This window comes from Coregonus lavaretus (genome assembly GCF_964263955.1).
Source record: "Coregonus lavaretus genome assembly, chromosome: 7".
NCBI lineage: Eukaryota > Metazoa > Chordata > Actinopteri > Salmoniformes > Salmonidae > Coregonus > Coregonus lavaretus.
In genome coordinates this window covers 34,675,445-34,697,309 of record NC_139994.1, presented here as the reverse complement: position 1 = coordinate 34,697,309, position 21,865 = coordinate 34,675,445, and the positions used below count along the sequence as shown (strand labels likewise).

Genomic DNA, 21,865 nt, shown 5'->3' with positions numbered 1-21,865 from the left:
AAGTGTCCACGACCCACTGTTTAGGATAGATGATATTTTCTGCTCTGAGTTTCTTATTTTATTTCTTATTTTTAAATCTCAATTGTGTATTCAGAACATTTCAACTGCATATCCTCTTGATAAATGACCAAAACATACCAAATTAACTAACTACTGTACAATGAGATCTGTAAATACTTAAAGTGAATGCTTGTACTACAAAGCTAGCATGTTGAGTTGAACTTGACCCTAACTATTGCCATGTCCTGTGGTGTGACTCTCTGACTGTGTCCTGTCATGCAGCCCCAGGCGTTCATCGATCACCTCTCTAAGCACCACAGCTCTGTGGAGGAGGTGGAGCTGAAGGAGAAACAGCTGGCAGCCATGAGGGTGGACGTCTGCAGCACCGAGGCCCTCAAGAGATTGAAAGGTAACAAGATACATTTTTAAGTTTTTGTCTAACACACAAGCTCCTGCAAAGTTGTCCATGAGCATTGACCCTGTCAGTGTCCCAAATTGCACCCTATTCCCTATATAGTGCACACATCCTCCTGCAATGTTGTCAATGAGCATTGGCCCAGTAACTGGAAAAGCCATGAGGCATCTCTTACGGCTCTGAAAGAAAAAAAACCTTGAGCCCTGTCTGGCCCCTCTAGTCTAGGAGGAGATAACAGTTGTTTTTAGACTGACCAAGGTTGTGTGTTTGTCTTCTCTCTTATTTCTTTCTCCAAATCAACTACCCCTTCAGATAAGGCAGGAGGAAAGAGGCACTCCAAGGACTTTGAGGATGGCAGTGCGAAGCTAAAGGAGTTTGTTGCCTTCCTTGACCGGCAGATCAAAGGAGGGCCCCCTCTGTTGGATGCTCTTGGCAACGCAGACATTTTCTACGAGATGCAGTATAAGGAGGTCAAGATAGTCGCCAATGTGAGTAGCTGAATCAAATCAGATTGATTTATAAAGCCCTTTTTACATCAGCAGAAGTCTCATAGTGCTTATACAGAAACCCAGCCTAAAACACCAAACAGCAAGCAATGCAGATGTAGAAGCACAGTGGCTAGGAAAAACTCCCTAGAAAGGTAGGAACCTAGAGAAGATCCTGGCTCTGAGGGGTGGCCAGTCCTCTTCTGGCTGTGCCAGGTGGAGATTATAAGAGTACATGGCCATTTCGTGCAAATCCTTCTTCAAGATTTTCAGATGTTCATAGATGACCAGCAGGGTCAAATAATAATCACAGTGGTTGTAGAGGGTGCAACAGGTCAGCACCTCAGGAGTAAATGTCTGTTGGCTTTTCATAGCCGAAACGTTGAGAGAGGGAGGGAGAGGTCGAGAGAGGGGGGGAGAGAGAGAGCTTAAGTTCACACAGGACACCAGATAAGACAGGAGAATTTCACCAGATAGGACAGACTGACCCAAGCCCCCCGGTACAGAGACTATTGCAGCATAGACACTGGAGGCTGAGACGGGGGGGTGGGGACGGGGGGGGGGGACACACACACACTGTGGCCCTGTCCGACAATACCCCCGGACAGGGCCAACCAGGCAGGGTATAACCCCACCCACTTTGCCCCACAACACTAGAGGGATATCACCAGACCACCAACTTATTACCTTGAGACAAGGCTGAGTATAGTCCACGAAGATCTCATCCACCGCATGAGCCCGAGGGGGCACAAAACAGGACAGGAAGATCGTCAGTGACTCAACCCACTCAAGTAAAGTATAGCAAAAAAAAGCCTGGCACGACGTGACGCATCCCTCCTAGGGACGACATGGAAGAGCACGAGTAAGCTAGTGACTCAGTCCCCATAATAGGGTCAGAGGCAGAGAATCCCAGTGAAGAGAGGGGAGCCGGCCAGGCAGAGACAGCAAGGGTGGTTCATCACTCCAGTGCCTTGCCGTTCACCTTCGCACCCCTGGGCCAGACTACACTCAATCATAGGACATACTGAAGAGATGAGTCTTCTGTAAAGACTTAAAGGTCGAGACGGAGTCTGTCTGTCTCTCTCACATGGATAGGCAGACCGTTCCATAAAAAGCTGTTTGCTTAGAAATTCTAGGGACAATAAGGAGGCCTGTGTCTTGTGACCGTAGCATTAGTGTAGGTATTTACTGCAGGACCAAATCGGAGAGATGGGTAGCAGCAAGTCCATGTAAAGCTTTGTAGGTTAGCAGTAAAACCTTGAAATTAGCCCAAGCCTTCACAGGAAGCCAGTGTAGAGAGGCTAGCACTGGAGTAATATGATCAAATACTTTGGTTCTAATCAAGATTCTAGCAGCCGTATTTAGCACTAACTGAAGTTTATTTAGTGCTTTATCTGGGTAGCCGGAGAGTAGAGCATTGCAGTAGTCTAATCTAGAAGTGACAAAAGCATGGATTAGCTTTTCTGCATCATTTTTGGACAACAAGTTCCTGATTTTTGCAGTATTACAAAGATGGGGAAAAAAGCTGCCCGTATTCTTGATATGTTCGTCAAAAGAGAGATCATGGTCCAGAGTAACGTCGAGGTCCTTCACAGTTTTATTTGAGACTACTGTCCAACCATCAAGATTAATTGTCAGATCTCTTTGTTTCTTGGGACCTAGAACTAGCGTCTCTGTTTTGTCTGAGTTTGAAAGTAAAACATTTGCCGCCATCCACTTCCTTATGTCTGAAACACAGGCTTCCAGGTAGGCAATTTTGGGGCTTCACCATGTTTCATTGAAATGTACTAGATGGTGTCCTTAATGCCTTTGCATCTGTTGTTGTGAAAGGTTGAAAGCGGTTCTCTTTGGTTTTAGTGGGGGGCTTTGGTAGTAAGACTTGAGTTGCATATATTTTTTGTGTTTGATTATTTATTTATTTTACTTCTCCTTAAGGCCTACAAGACGTTTGCCAACCGGGTGTCCCACCTCAAGCGTAAGCTGGACGGCCTCAAAGCCACCTTACCAGACCTGGATGAGTCGCCCATCCCCTCGCCCTCGATGGACGCCCCCTCCCCGAATGGCTCAGAGTCCCCGTTCCATGGCCTGGCCGACCCAGACTCCGACCTGGATGGCCTGGCCATGGATGATGAGGCAGACATCACTCTGGGGGAAGCACCCAGCCCCCTGTCCTCCCCTGGTGGCTCCCCCAAGCAGGGCTTCACTGTCGGGGAGTCAGACAACCGCGACGTGGAGGACATGGAGCTCTCGGATGAGGAGGCAGAGAGCGTCGGTATCATAGGTGAGGGGAGTGACATGCGATGCGGAGCATAGATGGGGTGCAGGGGGTTAAAGGACAGGATCTATACTGAACACAAATATAAACGCAACATGCAACAATTTGAAAGATTTTACTGAGTTACAGTTCATAGAAGGAAATCAGTCAATTAAAATAAATAAATTAGGCCCTAATCTTTTTTTGCGTATGGAACATTTCTGGCATCTTTTATTTCAGCTCATGGAACAAAACTTTACTTGTTGGGTTTATATTTTTGTTCAGTATAGTACTTTTATGTGAGTCATTTATACCTGTAAGGCTCTATTGAATTGCAACTTAGCTGTTTCGATTGAACATTTCCTCTGTTTTCAGTTGAGGAGCGAGTTGAAAGTCCCATCCCATCTCCAGTCCCCATTCCTATGTCTGTTGTCACACAGCCGCCACTGGCCACAGAGGCAAAGCCTGTTCCACAGGCCACACCCTCCCCAGCTCTCGTGACCCCATTGACCCCTACAACCAACCTATCGGGCAACCTCGCCAATGTGGACCTGGGTAAAATTAGCTCTATTCTCAGCAGCATCACCTCTGTCATGAAGAAACCAGGTGAGAAACTTCAGCTATTGTAACATCATAAAGGCACTACATGCAGGCAGCCACTGTTGCATCATCAACACTTTTATTCTGATGGCACATCATAAAGGCACCATTACATCATCAGCACTGTTATTCTGATGTTGCATCATAAAGGAGGTAGTCCAGGGTTGGGGTCAATTCAGAATTTAATTCAAATCAACCCTTTGATTTAAAATTCCAGTATGAATAAGGCACCCCACTGGAAGCAGAATTGTAATTTAATTTGAATTAGAAGTAGAATTGAATTCAAAGAAATTCAAAGAAATTCAACTGAGACATGAAACATGAAACTCTCATTCCTTTGACAAATCTTTTACCAAAAGCATCTCACTTAATACTTAAGTACAGATTCCATTTCAAATATTAGCTTGATTATAACTCATAGATGTCAAACAGTATTTTTGTCATGAGATATTAGGTTGTTCTGGAGTGTTTGATTTGATCTAATGCATTCTTGGGACATAAAAAAAAAAAAAAAAAAAGATATTTAATAACATCTAAGTGAAATATGAATAATTGAAGACAACCTACAAAATGATTTCAGAATATTTCTTGTTTTTGGAGAATGAGATAAAGCTGCATTATTTAACTTTTTGGGCGACCCCACCAAATTCACAGAGATGTTAGTTATAGATCTGTCATTCTCATTGAAAGCAAGTCTAAGAAGCGCTAGATCTGTTCAATCTGCGCTATTTCTATGCTTTCCGTTCTTAAGATACATTTTTGCGTATTTTACTTTCGGAAATGTACACCAGCTTCAAACAGCTAACAAAATACAGTATTTTTGGTTATTTAAAATATATTTCACAGTGGATTAAATGGTACAATGATTCTCTACATTATATGTGCTTGTTTTGTCACATAAACTGACATTAGGTGAATTATTAGACTTTTTAGCAACCTGGGAATGGCGGAAAGATATCTGCATATTGCACCTTTTTAAAAATGAAATGTTTCAACCATATGTTATACATAGTATTGGTTACCATACATTATGTATAGTGATTTATGTACACATAAATAATAGCCATTTAAATAGCCATTACACCTTTGAATTTCATTGAATTTAATTCAAATTGTTTTTTGTGGGGTGGTAATTTCAAATTTAATACAATAATTGGAATTAAAGGGCAATTCAGATCCCAACCCTGAGGCAGTTGGCCACATCAACACTGTTATTCTTATGGCACTTGTAGCCTAGTATTGTTCCTTTAGCTACTGTTACATCCTCAAAACATCCTGTTGATTGTGACACAACCATAACATGCTTATAGGTAGTTATCAATAAACCATCACAATAAGGTGCAGCGCGTTCGATTTGCCTGCTGGGTGGCAAGGAGATCCCCAGCTCCGCTAAAACCATTGACAACTGCGTGTTAAATAAATGTTAACTATTTGGTTATAATATCATCACCTCTTAAAGAGCATAGTCAGAACTACAAATGTCAGATTATTCCATGCAAAACAATTGCACACATTTAGCTCTATCATCACAGTTCTACAGCAAGTAACTGCATGCTTTTCATGATCAGTAAACATCAATTGATCATGAGGGTAGCCTCATGATATCTCTCAATATTGGCCACCATTAATTGGATATTTGAGTGATATAAAATAAGTGAACTATAGCCTTCAGTCACGTCTTTGGCCACGTTCGGGTGGGTCAAACAATGCAGTCTAATTTATATTTGTTGTTTTAAAGTCCTCAGCTGCATGGTTGTAGAATCTCAGGGTCGTTACTTTATTCTAAAACCTTTCACTGTTGTTTCACCGGTCCAGTTTGTTTTGGGGGGGGGATCCTGAGTCAAAGCGCCAAAATAACAGAAGCCATGCCAATGAGGCGTATTTGTTATACGGTGCCTTCGGAAAGTATTCAAACCCCTTGACTTTATCCACATTTTGTTACATTACAGCCTTATTCTAAAATGGATTAAATAAATACAAATCCTCAGCAATCTACACACAATACCCCATAATGACAAAGTGAAAACAGGTTTTCAGAAATTTTTGCAAATGTACATAAGTATTCAGACCCTTTGCTATGACACTCAAAATTGACCTCAGGTGCATTCTGTTTCCATTGATCATCCTTGAGATGTTTCTACAACTTGATTGGAGTCCACCTGTGGTCAATTCAATTGATTGGACATGATTTGGAAAGGCACACACCTGTCTATATAAGGTCCCACAGTTGACCGTGCATGTCAGAGCAAAAACCAAGCCATGAGGTTGAAGGAATTGTCCGTAGAGCTCCGAGACAGGATTGTGTCGAGGCACAGATCTGGGGAAGGGTACCAAAAAATGTCTGCAGCATTGAAGGTCCCCAAGAACACAGTGGCCTCCATCATTCTTAAATGAAATATGTTTGGAACCACCAAGACTCTTCCTAGAGCTGGCCAAACTGAGCAATCGGGGGAGAAGGGCCTTGGTCAGGGAGGTGACCAAGAACCTGATGGTCACTCTGACAGAGCTCCAGAGTTCCTCTGTGGAGATGGGAGAACCTTGCAGAAGAACAACAATCTCTGCAGCACACCACCAGTCAGGCATTTATGGTAGAGTGGCCAGACGGAAGCCACTCCTCAGTAAAAGGCACATGACAGCCCGCTTGGAGTTTGCCAAAAGGCACCTAAAGACTCTGACCATGAGAAACAAGATTCTCTGGTCTGATGAAACCAAGATTGAACTCTTTGGCCTGAATGCCAAGCGTCACGTCTGGAGGAAATCTGACACCCTCCCTATGGTGAAGCATGGTGGTGGCAGCATCATGCTGTGGGATGTTTTTCAGTGGAAGGGACTGGGAGACTAGCCAGGATCGAGGCAAAGATGAATGGAGCAAAGTACAGCGAGATCCTTGATGATAACCTGCTCGAGAGCGCTCAGGACCTCAGACTGGGGCAAAGGTTCACCTTCCAACAGGACAATGACCCTAAGCACACAGCCAAGACAACGCAGGAGTGGCTTCGGGACAAGTCTTTGAATGTCCTTGAGTGGCCCAGCCAGAGCCCGGACTTGAACACGATCGAACATCTCTGGGGAGACCTGAAAATAGCTGTGCAGCAACGCTCCCCATCCAACCTGACAGAGCTTGAGAGGATCTGCAGAGAAGAATGGCTGAAACTCCCCAAATACATGTGCCAAGCTTACATTTACATTTTAGTCATTTAGCAGACGCTCTTATCCAGAGCGACTTACAGTTAGTGAATACATATATATATATATATATATATATTATTTTTTTTATACTGGCCCCCGGTGGGAATCGAACCCACACCCCTGGCGTTGCAAACGCCATGCTCTATCAACTGAGCTACATCCCTGCCGGCCATTCCCTCCCGTACCCTGGACGACGCTGGGCCAATTGTGCGCCGCCCATGAGTCTCCCGGTCGCGGCCGGCTGCGACAGAGCCTGGATTCGAACCAGGATCTCTAGTGGCACAGTTAGCACTGCGATGCAGTGCCTTAGACCACTGCACCACTCAGGAGACAGCTTGTAGCATCATACCCAAGAAGAATCGATGCTGTAATCGCTGCCAAAGGTCCTTCAACAAAGTACTGAGTAAAGGGTCTGTTAATGTAAATGTGATATTTCTGTTTTTTATTTTATAAATTAGCAAACATTTCTAAAAACCTGTTTTTGCTTGGTCATTATGGGGTATTGTGTGTAGATTGATGAGGGGGGGAAACAATTTAATACATTTTTGAATAAGGCTGTAAAGTAACAAAATGTGGAAAAAGTCAAGGGGTCTGAATACTTTCTGAAGGCACTGTAGTGGTGCGCGGGTCAGCTGTTTGTTGACCCACACCCGCGCACAATTGCCCAACTATATGTGAAAATCTGAGGCCAGCACCCAACCCTAAGGGGAAAATATAGAAAATGGGCTATAGGCTACAGTCAAAGACTGCAGAACGATTTGTTTTGACAGGGTGCCGGATTGTTTTGCCTGATATGTTAGATATGTTTCTGCTTATAATTTCTGAGATTTTGGTAGGTTATTTGTTAGTAAACTTGTCTATAATTAGATACATGTAGCTTCTCTTTTGTCATTATATGTTGCCCTAGAAGACTAAATTAACCATTGCTCAACAGAATGTAATAGATCGATAGAATGAATGCTTCAATCTAGTTGACATCGGTAAGGTTTTCTGTAGTCTTTCCCGGAGCAAAGACGTTTTGGGACTGGGGAGAAAATACAATAAAGCAACAACAAATTGATAAGATTTACTTTGCAAAATCAGTTTGACCGGTTGTAAGGAAAAAGAAAGCTGTAAAAACGACCCAACTTGTTTCTGATAAGATTTCAGTTTGGCTTTGATGCATATTTTATGGGGTGGAATACTATCAGCTTTTATGATGAAGACTGCACCGCTACAGATCGTATTTAACTGAGGATTGCATTCTCTCAAGATGCAGAAAGAAATCAAAATTCTCCACTCCTGTCCAAATCTTGCCTACATTTGGTGTATAATTTTACTGCAAGAAATGCTTAAATCTGCATGAGTTATTATTAAGGCTATAGCCCTATTTGCACGGGACTAGTATTACTAGAGAACGTTGGTTATGTATTTATTACCCCAGAATGTCCGTTATTCTAGAGGACGATTCGGACGGGATACGTTCTTTCCAAACTGCCCCCAGTAATTATTTCTCTTTTTTATTTCTCTTTTTCTTTATTGACTGTTATGACGGAAGCCTGGAGTTTTTTTTATTCTAGGTGTGAAGATGTTTCAAGTCCAGGCGATAACAGGCTACACTGATAACTCGTGCGTGGTTCCCGAGTTTCTAAAACATATCAAACCATCTTTGGTATAGTGTCGCCATAATATTTGAATTGAGGAGGTGTGATCATAATCATTAGGATATTTTAGTGATCCGCTGTAGAAGACATCCTAAATGCCCCCCAGCCTTCAGATGTGAGCTAAACAGCTAACTTGGACTTGATATGCGTTTTTAGGCTATGGATGAGAAAGTGAACTTTTTCCAAACGTTGAGCTCAGTTGTATGCTGCTTTGCGATCTATTAACAGCAAGGGTTGCATTAAATAGGCGCAATATTTTTTAGTGATTCATTTGGCGATGTTAAATTCATTCAGCACAAAACGTATAAACGAAAGCATTCACCGTGAAAGTTGATACATGTATACCCTTCATATATTGGCTATGCGCAGAACTTCGTTCAATTGAACGAATCAGTTACTGTTTTCTGGCTCAAACCGCATGCATCACCGGTAAAACGCAGACATTTTTCTCAAAACACAGAGATGTCGATTTGCACGGGACTCGTATTATCAGAGGACTTTAGAGTTTGCCAAAAAGCAGTTGGTTATTCTGGTTAGTCAATGTCCAGATTTTAGTTTCCATTTAACCCATCTAAATAGTAGGCTACAGTTTCCTTGACATGCATAGGCCTATTTGAAGTCCCGTCTTTTGGCGGTCAAATTTGTATAGCGCCTCACGATCATCACACATAACATAGTTAGTTTTACCACTTCACCAAATCTTTTCCAAACATTACTTTTCTGGTCCCCCCCCATCCATTTATTTTCAACTCTGCTTTCGCAGCTTTTGTCTTATTGAATTAAACTTTGACAATGTCATTTCTGCCTCCAAGAATTTATGTTAACTTTTTCTGCCAGTTCCCAAAAGCATTATAAGGCGATTGTCTGTGTAGGGATATAACCGCGGGACTGAGTCAACCCGTGCATCACTAATGTACGGTATGAATATAAATATTAAGCCTTTGAATGGAACCACATCACATGTTTTCCAACTAAGGTCCACCTACGTTTTTTTTATTGACATTTGATTGGTAAAAACAGTAGGATAAATACACATGTAGGTAGAGTCAATTCTCGTTTTTTTCTCCTTTAGTTTTAAGAGCTTTGTCACAATGGACCAGACGGTCATTTGCATTAAATTCATTGAAAATGGTAGTCTCAACTTTCTTTGCTTTCTGTAATTTTATGATCTGCATTTTGATTGTATGATTTAAAGGTTTGAAGTTGCAAAACAAAATTAACAAAAAATAGAATCACATAATGTAGTTAGCCTACCCGCCTTGTATCTGCAAGCAGTTGGCTATAGTGAACATGCCAAGAGCCTGGTCAGTCTATGTCATGGGAAGAGCTTACACTCAGTGAATGGTGAGCAATATGTTTGGACCATGGAATCGCAAAAAAATCACAGCATTCAATCACAATACATATAGAATCGTGAGAATCGCAATGCATATCGCATCGGCACATAAGGATGATAATATTGTGAGTTCCCTGGCAATTCCCAGCCCTATTAGCCAAAATGACAACTTGAACACTGTTATTCTCATAGAGATCCTATAGGTCGTTATCAATAAAAAGCCACAAGGTGCAGAGCGTTCGATTTGCCTGCAAGGAGACCCCCAGCTCCGCTAAAACCATTGACAACCTTGTGCCATTTTCAAGGGATTGTTAAATACATCACCTCTTGAAGAGCATAGTCAGAACTATACATTTCTTATTATTCCATGCAAAACAATTGCGCACATTTAGCTCTATCATCAGTTATACAGCAAGTAATTGCATGCTTTTCATGATCAGTAAACATCAATTGATCATGTAATTTCAGATACGTGAGGGTTAGACCTATTTACTATTACATTGTTAAATAACATTTGAAATCACAGCACAGCTGAGCATAAATTGAAATAATTTTCAAATAATTCGCTTTTTTATTTTACTGGACTGATGGTACCTGTATCTGATGGTCATGGTGCTTTCAAGACAACTGGGAGCTCGGGAAAACAATGAGGTCTAATCACAACATCAGTGATCTTCAGGTCGGAAAGTCGCAGCTCTAGAAAGTTGCCCGAGTTTCCCACTTGGAATTCCGAATTGGATGCCCGTTCCAAATTATTTTTCCCAGTTGGATCTCGTTTTCCCCCCTGAGTTCCCAGTTGCCTTGAATGCACTGAAGTCGGAAGTCTGCGATTTCTGAGTTCCAAGTACCCAGTTGTTTTGAGCACGGCATTAGTCTCAGCAGAGGGAGTGAGAGAGCAGCAGAGGGTCCGCCTCTCACGGTCCCTGATTTCTCCTTCCTTGCCTCCGGTGAGACTGACCAGAGAGAGGGGACACTGTCTTCCGCCTGATAGCGAAACTCCTGGCGCACAGCATCTGCACAAATTCATGTTGTTCATATGACCAGACAAAGTGAAATATTCCTCTATTTAAATAGACACGACGAGCTGCTAATAATAATAAAAACACAGGGCTATCGATACACTTGGCTACTCATTCATTGCAGCTGCAGCGCAAGTGGAAGTAGGGAGAAGCGCGTTTTATGTTTTGAGTAAAAAGTGTTGACAGTGCTGAATAAACTTAGACATGAACTCACTCATAACAGCAGCTCTTTGCTGTATTCTTTGACAGTCTCTCTCTGGTCATGGTTTTAATGAGTTAAAATCTGTCTTTTCCTCTCCTAGGAGTGAGTCCAGGTGGTTCTTTGGCCTCCCCCTCCTCTCCAGCCAAGACCACCCTTCCTGCCCCAGTAGCCCCCCAGGTAGCCATCCCTCTGGCCAGCATCCTGTCCAAAGTGGACATGACTTCTGAGGCGCTCCTCAGTGCACTCTCCAAAACCCAGGGACAGGCCGGCGGGCTACAGGGTGAGAAACCGTGTGGTAGAGCAAATGTTAAAACTCATCTATTTCCCATGTGTTTTTTCTTTTGCTCATTAAGAAAAACAAGATTTCAGTCTTGGTGGTGTGGTTCGATGTGAGTGTGTTATCGTACCCTGTCAGTTACTGATGTTTGTCGCTCTTGAGACACTGTAGCAACAACAGCTATTAGCCCACCACTTCTTCGAAATAGTCAGAAGAAAGAAATGTGTAATTAAGTTGGACTTTTTTGCAGGGGAGGTTTTAGTCACACAATTTTACATCTAGCTAAGGTTTTTGGTGTTTTGCTATTTCTGAAGTAATTTTTTTTGAATGAAAACTAGTAGAGTGTACATCAGACTATCGAGTCTGCTGCTACTGTCTATTACCAGAGTATTGGTCTGTCTGGCACTGTTTCATAGTGAATCATGTTACAAAACAGGGTGTGGCGGGACACAAGATGCTTGCGAATGGGTTCAGAATCTTCGAATTTTGAATAATAATGGCAGTTACAGTTTAAGTCGGAAGTTTACATACACTTAGGTTGGAGTCATTAAAACTTGTTTTTCAACCACTCCACAAATTTCTCGTTAACAAACTATAGTTTTGGCAAGTCGGTGAGGGCATCTACTTTGTGCATGACACAAGTAATTTTTCCAACAATTGTTTACAGACAGATCATTTCACTTATAATTCACTGTATCACAATTCCAGTGGGTCCGAAGTTTACATACACTAAGTTGACTGTGCCTTTAAACAGCTTGGAAAATTCCAGAAAAGGATGTCATGGCTTTAGAAGCTTCTGATAGGCTAACTAACATCATTTGAGTCAAACTCAGTGCCTCTTTGCTTGACATCATGGGAAAATTTTAAATAAATCAGCTAAATATTGTAGACCTCCACAAGTCTGGTTCATCCTTGGGAGAAATGTCCAAATGCCTGAAGGTACCACGTTCATCTGTACAAACAATAGTATGCAAGTATAAACACCATGGGACCACGCAGCCGTCATACCACTCAGGAAGTTGACGCATTCTTGCTCCTTGAGATTTTTGAGATGAACATACTTTGGTGCGAAAAGTGCAAATCAATCCCAGAACAACAGCAAAGGACCTTGTGAAGGTACTGGAGGAAACAGGTACAAAAGTATCTATATCCACAGTAAAAAGAGTCCTATATCGACATAACCTGAAAGGCCGCTCAGCAAGGAAGAAGCCACTGCTCCAAAACCGCCATAAAAAAGCCAGACTATGGTTTGCAACTGCACATGGGGACAAATATTGTATTTTTTGGAGAAATGTCCTCTGGTCTGATGAAACAAAAATAGAACTGTTTGGCCATAATGACCATCGTTATGTTTGGAGGAAAAAGGGGGACGCTTGCAAGCCGAAGAACACCATCCCAACTGTGAAGCACGGGGGTGGCAGCATCATGCAGTGGGGGTGCTTTGCTGCAGGAGGGACTGGTGCACTTCACAAAATAGATGGCATCATGAGGAAGGAAATATGTGGATATATTGAAGCAACATCTCAAGACATCAGTCAGGAAGTTAAAGCTTGGTCACAAATGGGTCTTCCAAATGGACAATGACCCCAAGCATACTTCCAAAGTTGTGGCAAAATGGCTTAAGGACAACAAAGTCAAGGTATTGGAGTGGCCATCACAAAGCCCTGACCTCAATCCTATAGAAAATGTGTGGGCAGAACTGAAAAAGCGTGTGCGAGCAAGGAGGCCTACAAACCTGACACTGATACACCAGCTCTGTCAGGAGGAATGGGCAAAAATTCACCCAACTTATTGTGGGAAGCTTGTGGAAGACTACCCAAAATGTTTGACCCAAGTGAAACAATTTAAAGGCAATGCTACCAAATACTAATTGAGTGTATGTAAACTTCTGACCCACTGGGAATGTGATGAAAGAAATAAAAGCTTAAATCAATCAATCTCTCTACAATTATTCTGACATTTCACATTCTTAAAATAAAGTGGTGATCTAGACATTTTTACAAGGATTAAATGTCAGGAATTGTGAAAAACTGAGTTTAAATGTAGTTGGCTAAGTTGTATGTAAACTTCCGACTAAAACTGTACATCTCTACTCTGTTATCACTTATTTTATTGTACTGTGCGAGAATCATTCAGATTTGTACAATTGAGGTCGCCGTTCATAGTTGTCATGTATTTTAACACATTTCCTTTTCTCTTTTTTCTGTCTCCTTCTTAGGTCTCTCCACTCTTCTGAACAGCCCAGCGGGAAACCTCTCCTCAAACTCCCCCAGTACAGGCAAGCTCCCTCCCTCCACCCCTACAGTACCCTCTCGAGGCCTTCCTCTCGCCGCCTCTATGCTCGAGCTAACACCATCAGCCCCTGCAGTGGGGAACACCACCACCGTCCCTCAAGCAGTGTCCCTTCCCCAGCCCACACTGCCTCTAGCCATCGGCCCTCATAGAGGGCTGGTCCTGGAGCAGGAGAAGGAGAAGGAAGAAAAGCCTTCCGCTTCCAGCCTGGAGTCCAAGATCCACAGCTTTCTGCAGGGTAACCCTGGCTTTAATGCCTTTAACCTGGGCTTGACTAGCGAGGCCGTCCAAGCGGGAGGCCGTGACCTCAGCCCCTTAGCGGGGACAGAGACCCAGGAGGGCACCCCGGTACGGGATGAGGCCGGAGGAGGCACCCCCACCCTGGATGAGATCATGGACACTCCGGGGGAAGCAGAGCCCTTCCTGGCCAAGCAAGGTCAGGTCTCCACTGGGGGAGTTCCTAAACCAACAGATGGCAACCTGTCTCTGTCTCCAACTGCCTGCCACAACCAAGCCTGGCAGGGTCCCAACAACACTCAAGTCCATTTAGGACTACATCCAGGTGCTCCGAATGGGCAGGGGTACCCCCAGTTGCCTTATGAAGGGAAGGAAGAGATGCATGGAATAGCTCCTTCCCTCAGAGAGTCTGGATTGGCCCATTACCAGCCCATCACAACACAGGTGTCAGCCCCAACCCTCGGGGAGGGGTTACCCAGTAACACACCAGGAGGGCCTCAGGCAAGACCAAGCGCCAGTGTGAGTGAAGGAGGATGGTATGGTAATCCCTACCCAGAGGGACAGGCCCTGCATCCCAGCAACCACAACATGGCTGCCTCAGGGGCTGGAGATGGTAAAACCCCCATGTCAGGACCGTATGCATACCAGGGGGAGGGGCAGACGCAACCCTATCAAACAAAGGATCCTCATGCTCTGCCTTTCCAACAGGGGGCCAACCCCTCAAGCTTCCTCACCAGCCCTCTGCCCCCCATTCCCCAGCTGCCCCCACCGCCCTTTCCTGGGATACCAGCCCCACCACAGGACTACCAGGGCCCGCCCGCGTCTGTGATGGTGGGTGGTTTGATGGTGGAGCGACCCTCACCAAACCCTGAGATGGAGGATGACAGGGCGGGCATTAGTGCACTGGGCGGTCCGGGGATTATCAGTGACCCCTATCACCCTGATGACTTTCGCCGCCACCCAGATGTCCTTCATCGCCACGCCGATGACCCATATCACCCTGACGATTTCCGTCGTCACCCCGATGACCTCCACCGCTATTCCGATGATCTACGCCGTCAGCCTGACAACCTGCATCACCTTGACAACTTCCGTCACCATCCCGACGACCTACGTCACCCAGACGATCGCTATTATCACCCAGACGATTTCCAAAATCTACCTGTAGACGATCCTCATTATCCTTATAGAGTCAGAGAGCGCCTCACTCCCCCTCCCTCTCCCTCAGAAGACCCTTATTACTATAACTACCCCCCGCGCAGCCCTTCCCCTCCATATGGTCACAGACGCCCCCTTCCCCCTCACATGAACCTGCACCACCATGACCACATGCCCCTGCCTCCCCATCCTCCACACAGTCTTCTCCGCCCAGCTCAACATCCACACCTGAGAGGCCTCCCACGGGGTCCCCCACGCCCGCCTCTCCGTAGCCCCATGCTCAGGGGGAAACGGCCTGGGCCTCCTTTCGGTGGACACCCCAGAGGTGGGGGACCAGGTGGTCCGTTCTTTCCCCCCAAAAGACCACACCTACCTCCGCGGTTCTGACTTGTAAACTGACTTAGGTCACATCAAATGACAGTGCGTAGTCTACCGAAATGTCATTGTGGCAGTGGGCGTGACACATGGAGGGTAGAAGAGGAGGAGGAGGAGAAGAGATGAGTTGGGAAAGAAGTTGAATACTTTAGTTGTACTTTTAAACCAAGAAGGGGAGCGGCGAAGAGGCCTGAGAGGAAGAGGGGGATAGATGAGTACAATTTGAAGGAGAAGTGGAGGAGTAAATTGGGAGGATCTTAAGGAATCGAACGAAGAGCGGATGAGTGAAGACATGGATACATGGATCTGGAGAAAGAGGGAATGGAGAGGTCGGCCTGAACAACGGAGACGCAGCAGAATAAAAGAAAATAAGAGGTGGATATATAATTCAGTTTGATATTTGTTCGAATATAAAACATTGCATTAAATCTCTAATTCATATTCCCCTCTGAATTAGCTCTAAGCATGCATATGTAATTGTGTGCATGCGTTAGCGTGAGTGAGTTAAATCTAAAACTACTGTTCATTATTTAAACTGCATTTTAAGACGTTATTCTTTTTGCAAAGTAGGCCTAAGTGTCAGAGAAGAGTAGTTACTGCTATGTTTCTCTTCTTGTAATTTTTCAATTAAAAGTTGAGGCCCGCTTTCCCATTGCAAAGACCTAACCATAATCCCGACAGCTGAGATAATTGCTCCTATGTAGTCTCTTTTTGTTTACACTACATTTTATGTAAGTAGACACAAAGAGAATGTAAACTTAATATTATCTTTCCTTCAACAATATCCGTTTGTGTAGCTGGGGGGGAAATGATGATAAATTCCATAAATGTTATGACTTTGAATATTATTTATATTTGTTAAGCAACACTTTGTTCAGTGTACATAGTGCGAATGATTGAACCCTTTACTGGCTGTGTCATCACTTCTCATTTCTCAGAGAAGGATGACACCAGCACAGGGGAAATAGAGTAAAACAGGGCTTTGGGTGGCGGGGGGGGGGGGGGGTATTTTTGTTGTCCCTAAACGACAAAGAAGACAAGAAGTTCATTTTGGAGTTGGATCAAGAAACTCCACTTTCCGCCTTCAACTACCTTTTACTTGTACTGACTTTAATAAAAACCTGAGTTTGAAAACAGCAGTGGGAGGTTACTTACTTTATTTCTCAGCCTTGGGAAATGCCTCTTGCCTGAGATGTTTGCCTTTAATTCTTCCACCACGGTTCCTTCCCATCATCACCACTTCCACAATAACGTTGATGCCCATCGGGGTTGTGGTCAATTCAAGATGTAAACTGATGTAACAATAAAAATAAAAATGCATTATTGAGTATTTATTTTTAATGACTTCTCTATGTTGAAAGGGAGACGGTATATGTTACAAAAATATTTATTTTGGGATTTTAAATTCAAATCAGTTCCTGGATTCACTGACTTCTATTCTAATTGACCCCAACCCTGATGCCCATGCACTAAACGAAAATCTAATAGAGAAATGTAAGTGTGCAGTCATCTGGTGTGCTGTAGGAAGCAAATAACCTAAGTGATTCACATCTGTTGCCATGCAACGTGCTGCGTAATTAATTTACTTAGAATGGGAGGTTTAGAAAATAGATTTGATGAGCTCGTGGCCATGTATGAGTTCAGCCAACAAGTTCATACCTTGATCAGATTAGAAACACTTGGGGCCTACATCTTATGACGCAAGACTTAGCAAGTGTGTTAGAGGCATATTATTACATGTCAACAGTAAACAACAAAGGAATAAAACGCGTTTATTCAACTTTTGTCAGACCTGGCATGTTTTTGCAAGTCATTTACTCTGTATGCAGGAACTTTATTTCAGACTGGGCCTGTATTGATAAAGCGTCTCAGAGTAGGTGTGCTGATCTAGGATCAGTTTGGCCTTTTTAGTTAAAAATCAATAAGACTACATGGACAGGTGGGGAACTGATCCTAGATCAGCACTCCTACTCAGATAAGCTTTATGAATACTGGCACAGGTCAATACGATTTTGCTAACCGTTTCGTCAGATCGATAATGACTCAGTTCTGAAGTACTGGTTTTAATGGGGGAGGACCATAGCCCGCTGGTGCCTGATACAAAATGGTTGAGAAACACTGTATTCTGTGACCACAGTGCAAACCTCCACTGACCTGTAACTAAGATATATATATATATATATATATATATATATATATATATATATATATATATATATATATATATATATATATATATATATATATATATATATATAGTTATAGTGCCCTCTGGAATTATTGGGACAGTGAAGAATTTATTCTTTTTTCTCAGTTCTCCAGCACTTTGTGTTTGAAAATATACAATGACTATGAGGTTAAAGTGCAGACTGTCAGCTTTAATTCTTTATCCATATCAGGTGAACCATTTAGGAATTACAGCACATTTTGTACCTAGTCCCCCCATTTTAGGGGACCAAAAGTATTGGGACAAATCCACACATATGTGTGTGTTAAAGTAGTCCTAAGTTTGGTATTTGGTCCCTTATTCCTAGCACGCAATGATTACATCAAGCTTGTGACCCTACAAACTTGTTGGATGCATTTGTTGTTTGTTTTGGTGGTTACTGATTATTTTCTGCCCAATAGGAATGAATGGTAAATAATGTATTGTGTCATTTTGGAGTCACATTTATTATAATGAATATAATGTTTCTAAACACTTCTACATTCATGTGGACACTACCATGATTACGGATAGTTAGATGCACAAATATCATCCAACAAGTTTGTAGAGTCACAAGCTCGGTGTAATCATTGCTTGATAGGAATATGGGGCCAAATACTAAACTTTTGACTACTTTAATACACAAGTGAATTTGTCCCAATACTTTTGGTGCCCTAAAATGGGGGAGGGACTATGTACAAAAAAGTGCTGTAATTTCTAAATGGTTCACCCGATATGGATGAAACCTCAAATGAAAGCTGACGGTATGCACTTTAACCTCATAGTCATTGTTTGATTTCAAATCCAAACTTTTGGAGTATAGAGCTGAAGAAGGGAAAAATGCTAATTACGGAGGGCAATGTAAAACAAGTGATACAGAATGTTAGTACAAGATTGGTTAGATTGACTGGTTGATGGGCTTTTAGATCAGGGGCCTTATTCATAAAGCATCTCAGAGTAGGAGTGCAGATTTAGGATCAGTTTTGCCCTTTTGATCACAATAAATAAGATTTTATGGACAGTTTACCTGATTCTAGATCAGCACTCCTACTCTGAGACGCTTAATACATATGGAACCAGGTTTAATTTAATTGAATGGTCTCATTCAATTTAGACAGTAAAAGTGCATCCAAAAACACCTGGATCTGCTGTTGATTGACTTTTGTGAACAATAACTTATGTTAAATAATGAATGGTTAGTGAAGGACCTTAATTAAGGTTACCTGAACATTAGGACTAGACTATGCCCTGCCTTCGGTCAAAGTTTTCGCTGCCAGTGCTCACTATTAAGAGATAAAGCCCATCTCCCATAGCCTGCATCACTATGCTTCCTTAAATACTTTCAACCTACAGTTGTGGAAAAACAGTACTTAAAGGCCTGGGGTCATATGTATCAAGCTACCCAGAGAAGGAGTGCTTAGAATCAGTTTAGATTACAGGAATGGACCTGGGGCAACTGATCCTAGATTAGCACCACTACTCTTAACACGATTTATGAATACAGGCCCAGATCCTCAGTAATGTTGCGGTTGCCTTATGCTTTACTAAAAAGATGAGCTTTGATCAATTTTGTAATTTAAATTAATTGCAGCCAGTTCTGCAGTGCTAGTTTGTTTAAATTCTGGCCTTGCCCATGACTTCAATAGAATCCATTATCTATGTGATTCTTTACAATACTAGAATACCAAAATAAACGAAACACTTAAATGCTGTCAGAGAAAATATTTCTCAGAGTAGGTTTTGAATATGTAATGAGGGAACCTGTGGTGTAAAAAGTACTCAATTGTCATACTTGAGTAAAAGTAAAGATACCTTAATAGAAAATGACTCAAGTAAAAGTGAGTCACCCAGTAAAATACTACTTGAGTAAAAGTCTAAAAGTATTTGGTTTTAAATATACTTATGTATCAAAAGTAAATGTAATTGCTAAAATATACTTAAGTATCAAAAGTAAAAGTATAAATCATTTCAAATGTTTTATATTAAACAAACCAGACAGCACCATTCTTGTTTTTTTAATTTACAGATAGCCAGGGGCACACTCAATCACTCAGATATAATTTACAAATGAAGCATGTGTCTAGTGAGTCTGCCAGACCAGAGGCAGTAGGGAAGACCAGGGATGTTCTCTTGATAAGTGTGTGAATTTTTACATATTGCAAAATGCATCCCCGTGTGTCGACCCTGACCACTATGTGAAAACGGTTTTCTCCGTTCGCTATAAGTAAAAATGGGGATCACATAGGCCTATATAAAAATAGAATCAAAACTTTTGTGTAGGGTAATATTAGACATACTGTAGATGTGCATGTTTCATGCATGCATACATATAAACGTGGGCAATGTTCAGTACTCGGGCGCTAGATGTCAGTAAAGGCTCTCATAGGCATTTGTCTCGCAGTAGGAACATACGTTAATCGAAAGAACAGTCGGATAACATCTGAGCAATTTGAGACACGTAGGCTAGTGTTTAATTGGAAAAGTAAAGTTAAACAAAGTGCACCGCGTTTGTTACTTTGTATCGCACGGTCATGGTTTACGTGTAGCGTAATGTTGCCTATTCATAAGTGCCTCCTCGCCTAACGAGAGCATGGGACGTTTCCCCGCTCATCGTTAGAGCCCCGCACTGTGATTTGATGGTCTTGACGGATGTTTTAAATTGTGGACAGTCAGTGCGCGTTTTCGAACTGTGCAGTGTGCAGGCCAGGGGCGTGTTCAGCAGGACGCAACGTTTTGTAACGTTCAGATAAAAATATGCTATGTTGGACAGACATGCTTAAAATCCAACATGTAGAATAAGGAATCAAGACGGCCCTATTCATTGAATTTATATCTGCAACGTTCAAAAACGTTTTGCAACTGAACGTGGCCCAGGTGCTGGCACATTCAGGAAAGGGATTGACCAACAAAGATGAGAAATATAGGATACATGTAGGTACAGGATAATATCCGACAAAATAGTGACGTTGTTACGAATGTTGAATGGAAAACTATAGAGTTAACATGGAGTAAAGAAATTGATTTTTGAATATTATAGCCACACTAAGTGCATACCATCAGATAACAAAAATGTTAACAAAGGAGCAAATACATCCCTCTGACGTTTTCATGTGCAAATAGCACTTAATTTAGTCCTTTATCTGTGTAGTGCTCAAGGAAGGGCATTCCTTGAGAACAACATTACTTTTTAAAAAAACATGACTTGCAGCTTTAGCCTACCAAGGTGTCATTTGACAGAAAAACTAAACAATAGAGTAGGTAGCCCTACAGATTGTTAAAAGGTGTAACCCTTGTGGGATTTTGTTTTCATAAAACAACTGTGAAGTGATGTCTATCTCTGATCTGAGCATAGCCCTTACTAGGATCATGGTTAGCCTAATTTATTGTGAATTGTTCTATTTTAGGTGCTTTATTGATTGATTTCCCTCACCTTATCTTACCTTGTTCTAATACCGATGTTCTTTCCATCCTTCCTTTCTCCTGTTAATAGTAAACTGGATGACTCTGATATGGTGATCTGTGTAAGGAGTGGGAAACTGCTGGCGTGAGTGACAATACAACAAGGACTGATATTATCTCCTCAACGTCTACTAACCACGGTAAGAAAACGTTTAACACCGCCGAAGAAGTACTGAATACAGGGCAGTTTCTCTGACACAGATTAATCCTTGTCATTGTCTAAAATGTAATTGCTAATTTGCTACGTGAGGCTTATTTTATCTAATATAAGTTTAGTAATGGTTAGGTTGTTATGAATGCACCGATATAAGTGGACGCACGTGGCATTTCCGCAACTTTGAAAAAAAGTACTTGTTGTCATAGAGATAGGTGACTTATCATGGACATAACCCGTTTTAACATGGACACTGCTCTCACCGTTTTAACATGGACACCGCCATTGAGGGCTTCCACCATTCCATCATGGGTGGGGATTCCTTTGAGTTAGGAGCAATCAGCCAATAAAGAAGATGAAAATGGACTACTTTAAAATTGAGAGAGCCTCAATGGCACTGCCCATGCTGTCACAGACTCTATAATGGCACAGATACAAAGATGAGTCCTCTATCTAGCTCTATGGCCTGTTCACACTTATCTCAATTTTCATTGGCTAGAATGATCACACCTGATCTCGCCTGTCTTCCATCTTTGAGGACATGTATTTCCATTGTTGGAGTGG

At 42.4% G+C, this 21,865-nt stretch overlaps 1 protein-coding gene across 1 annotated transcript in view; it reads left to right on the top strand.

Moving 5' to 3' along the window:
* The window catches only part of rprd2a (regulation of nuclear pre-mRNA domain containing 2a), a 29,461-nt gene extending 12,706 nt beyond the window's left edge, over window positions 1-16,755 (top strand). The window contains exons 5-10 of the mRNA XM_084166258.1: window positions 283-409; window positions 728-903; window positions 2,836-3,181; window positions 3,530-3,760; window positions 11,244-11,423; window positions 13,639-16,755. Coding sequence (XP_084022384.1) covers window positions 283-409; window positions 728-903; window positions 2,836-3,181; window positions 3,530-3,760; window positions 11,244-11,423; window positions 13,639-15,494 — 2,916 coding nt within the window. The 3' untranslated portion in view covers window positions 15,495-16,755. The remainder of the gene's footprint in view (window positions 1-282; window positions 410-727; window positions 904-2,835; window positions 3,182-3,529; window positions 3,761-11,243; window positions 11,424-13,638) is intronic.
* The last annotated feature ends 5,110 nt before the right edge of the window (window positions 16,756-21,865 follow it).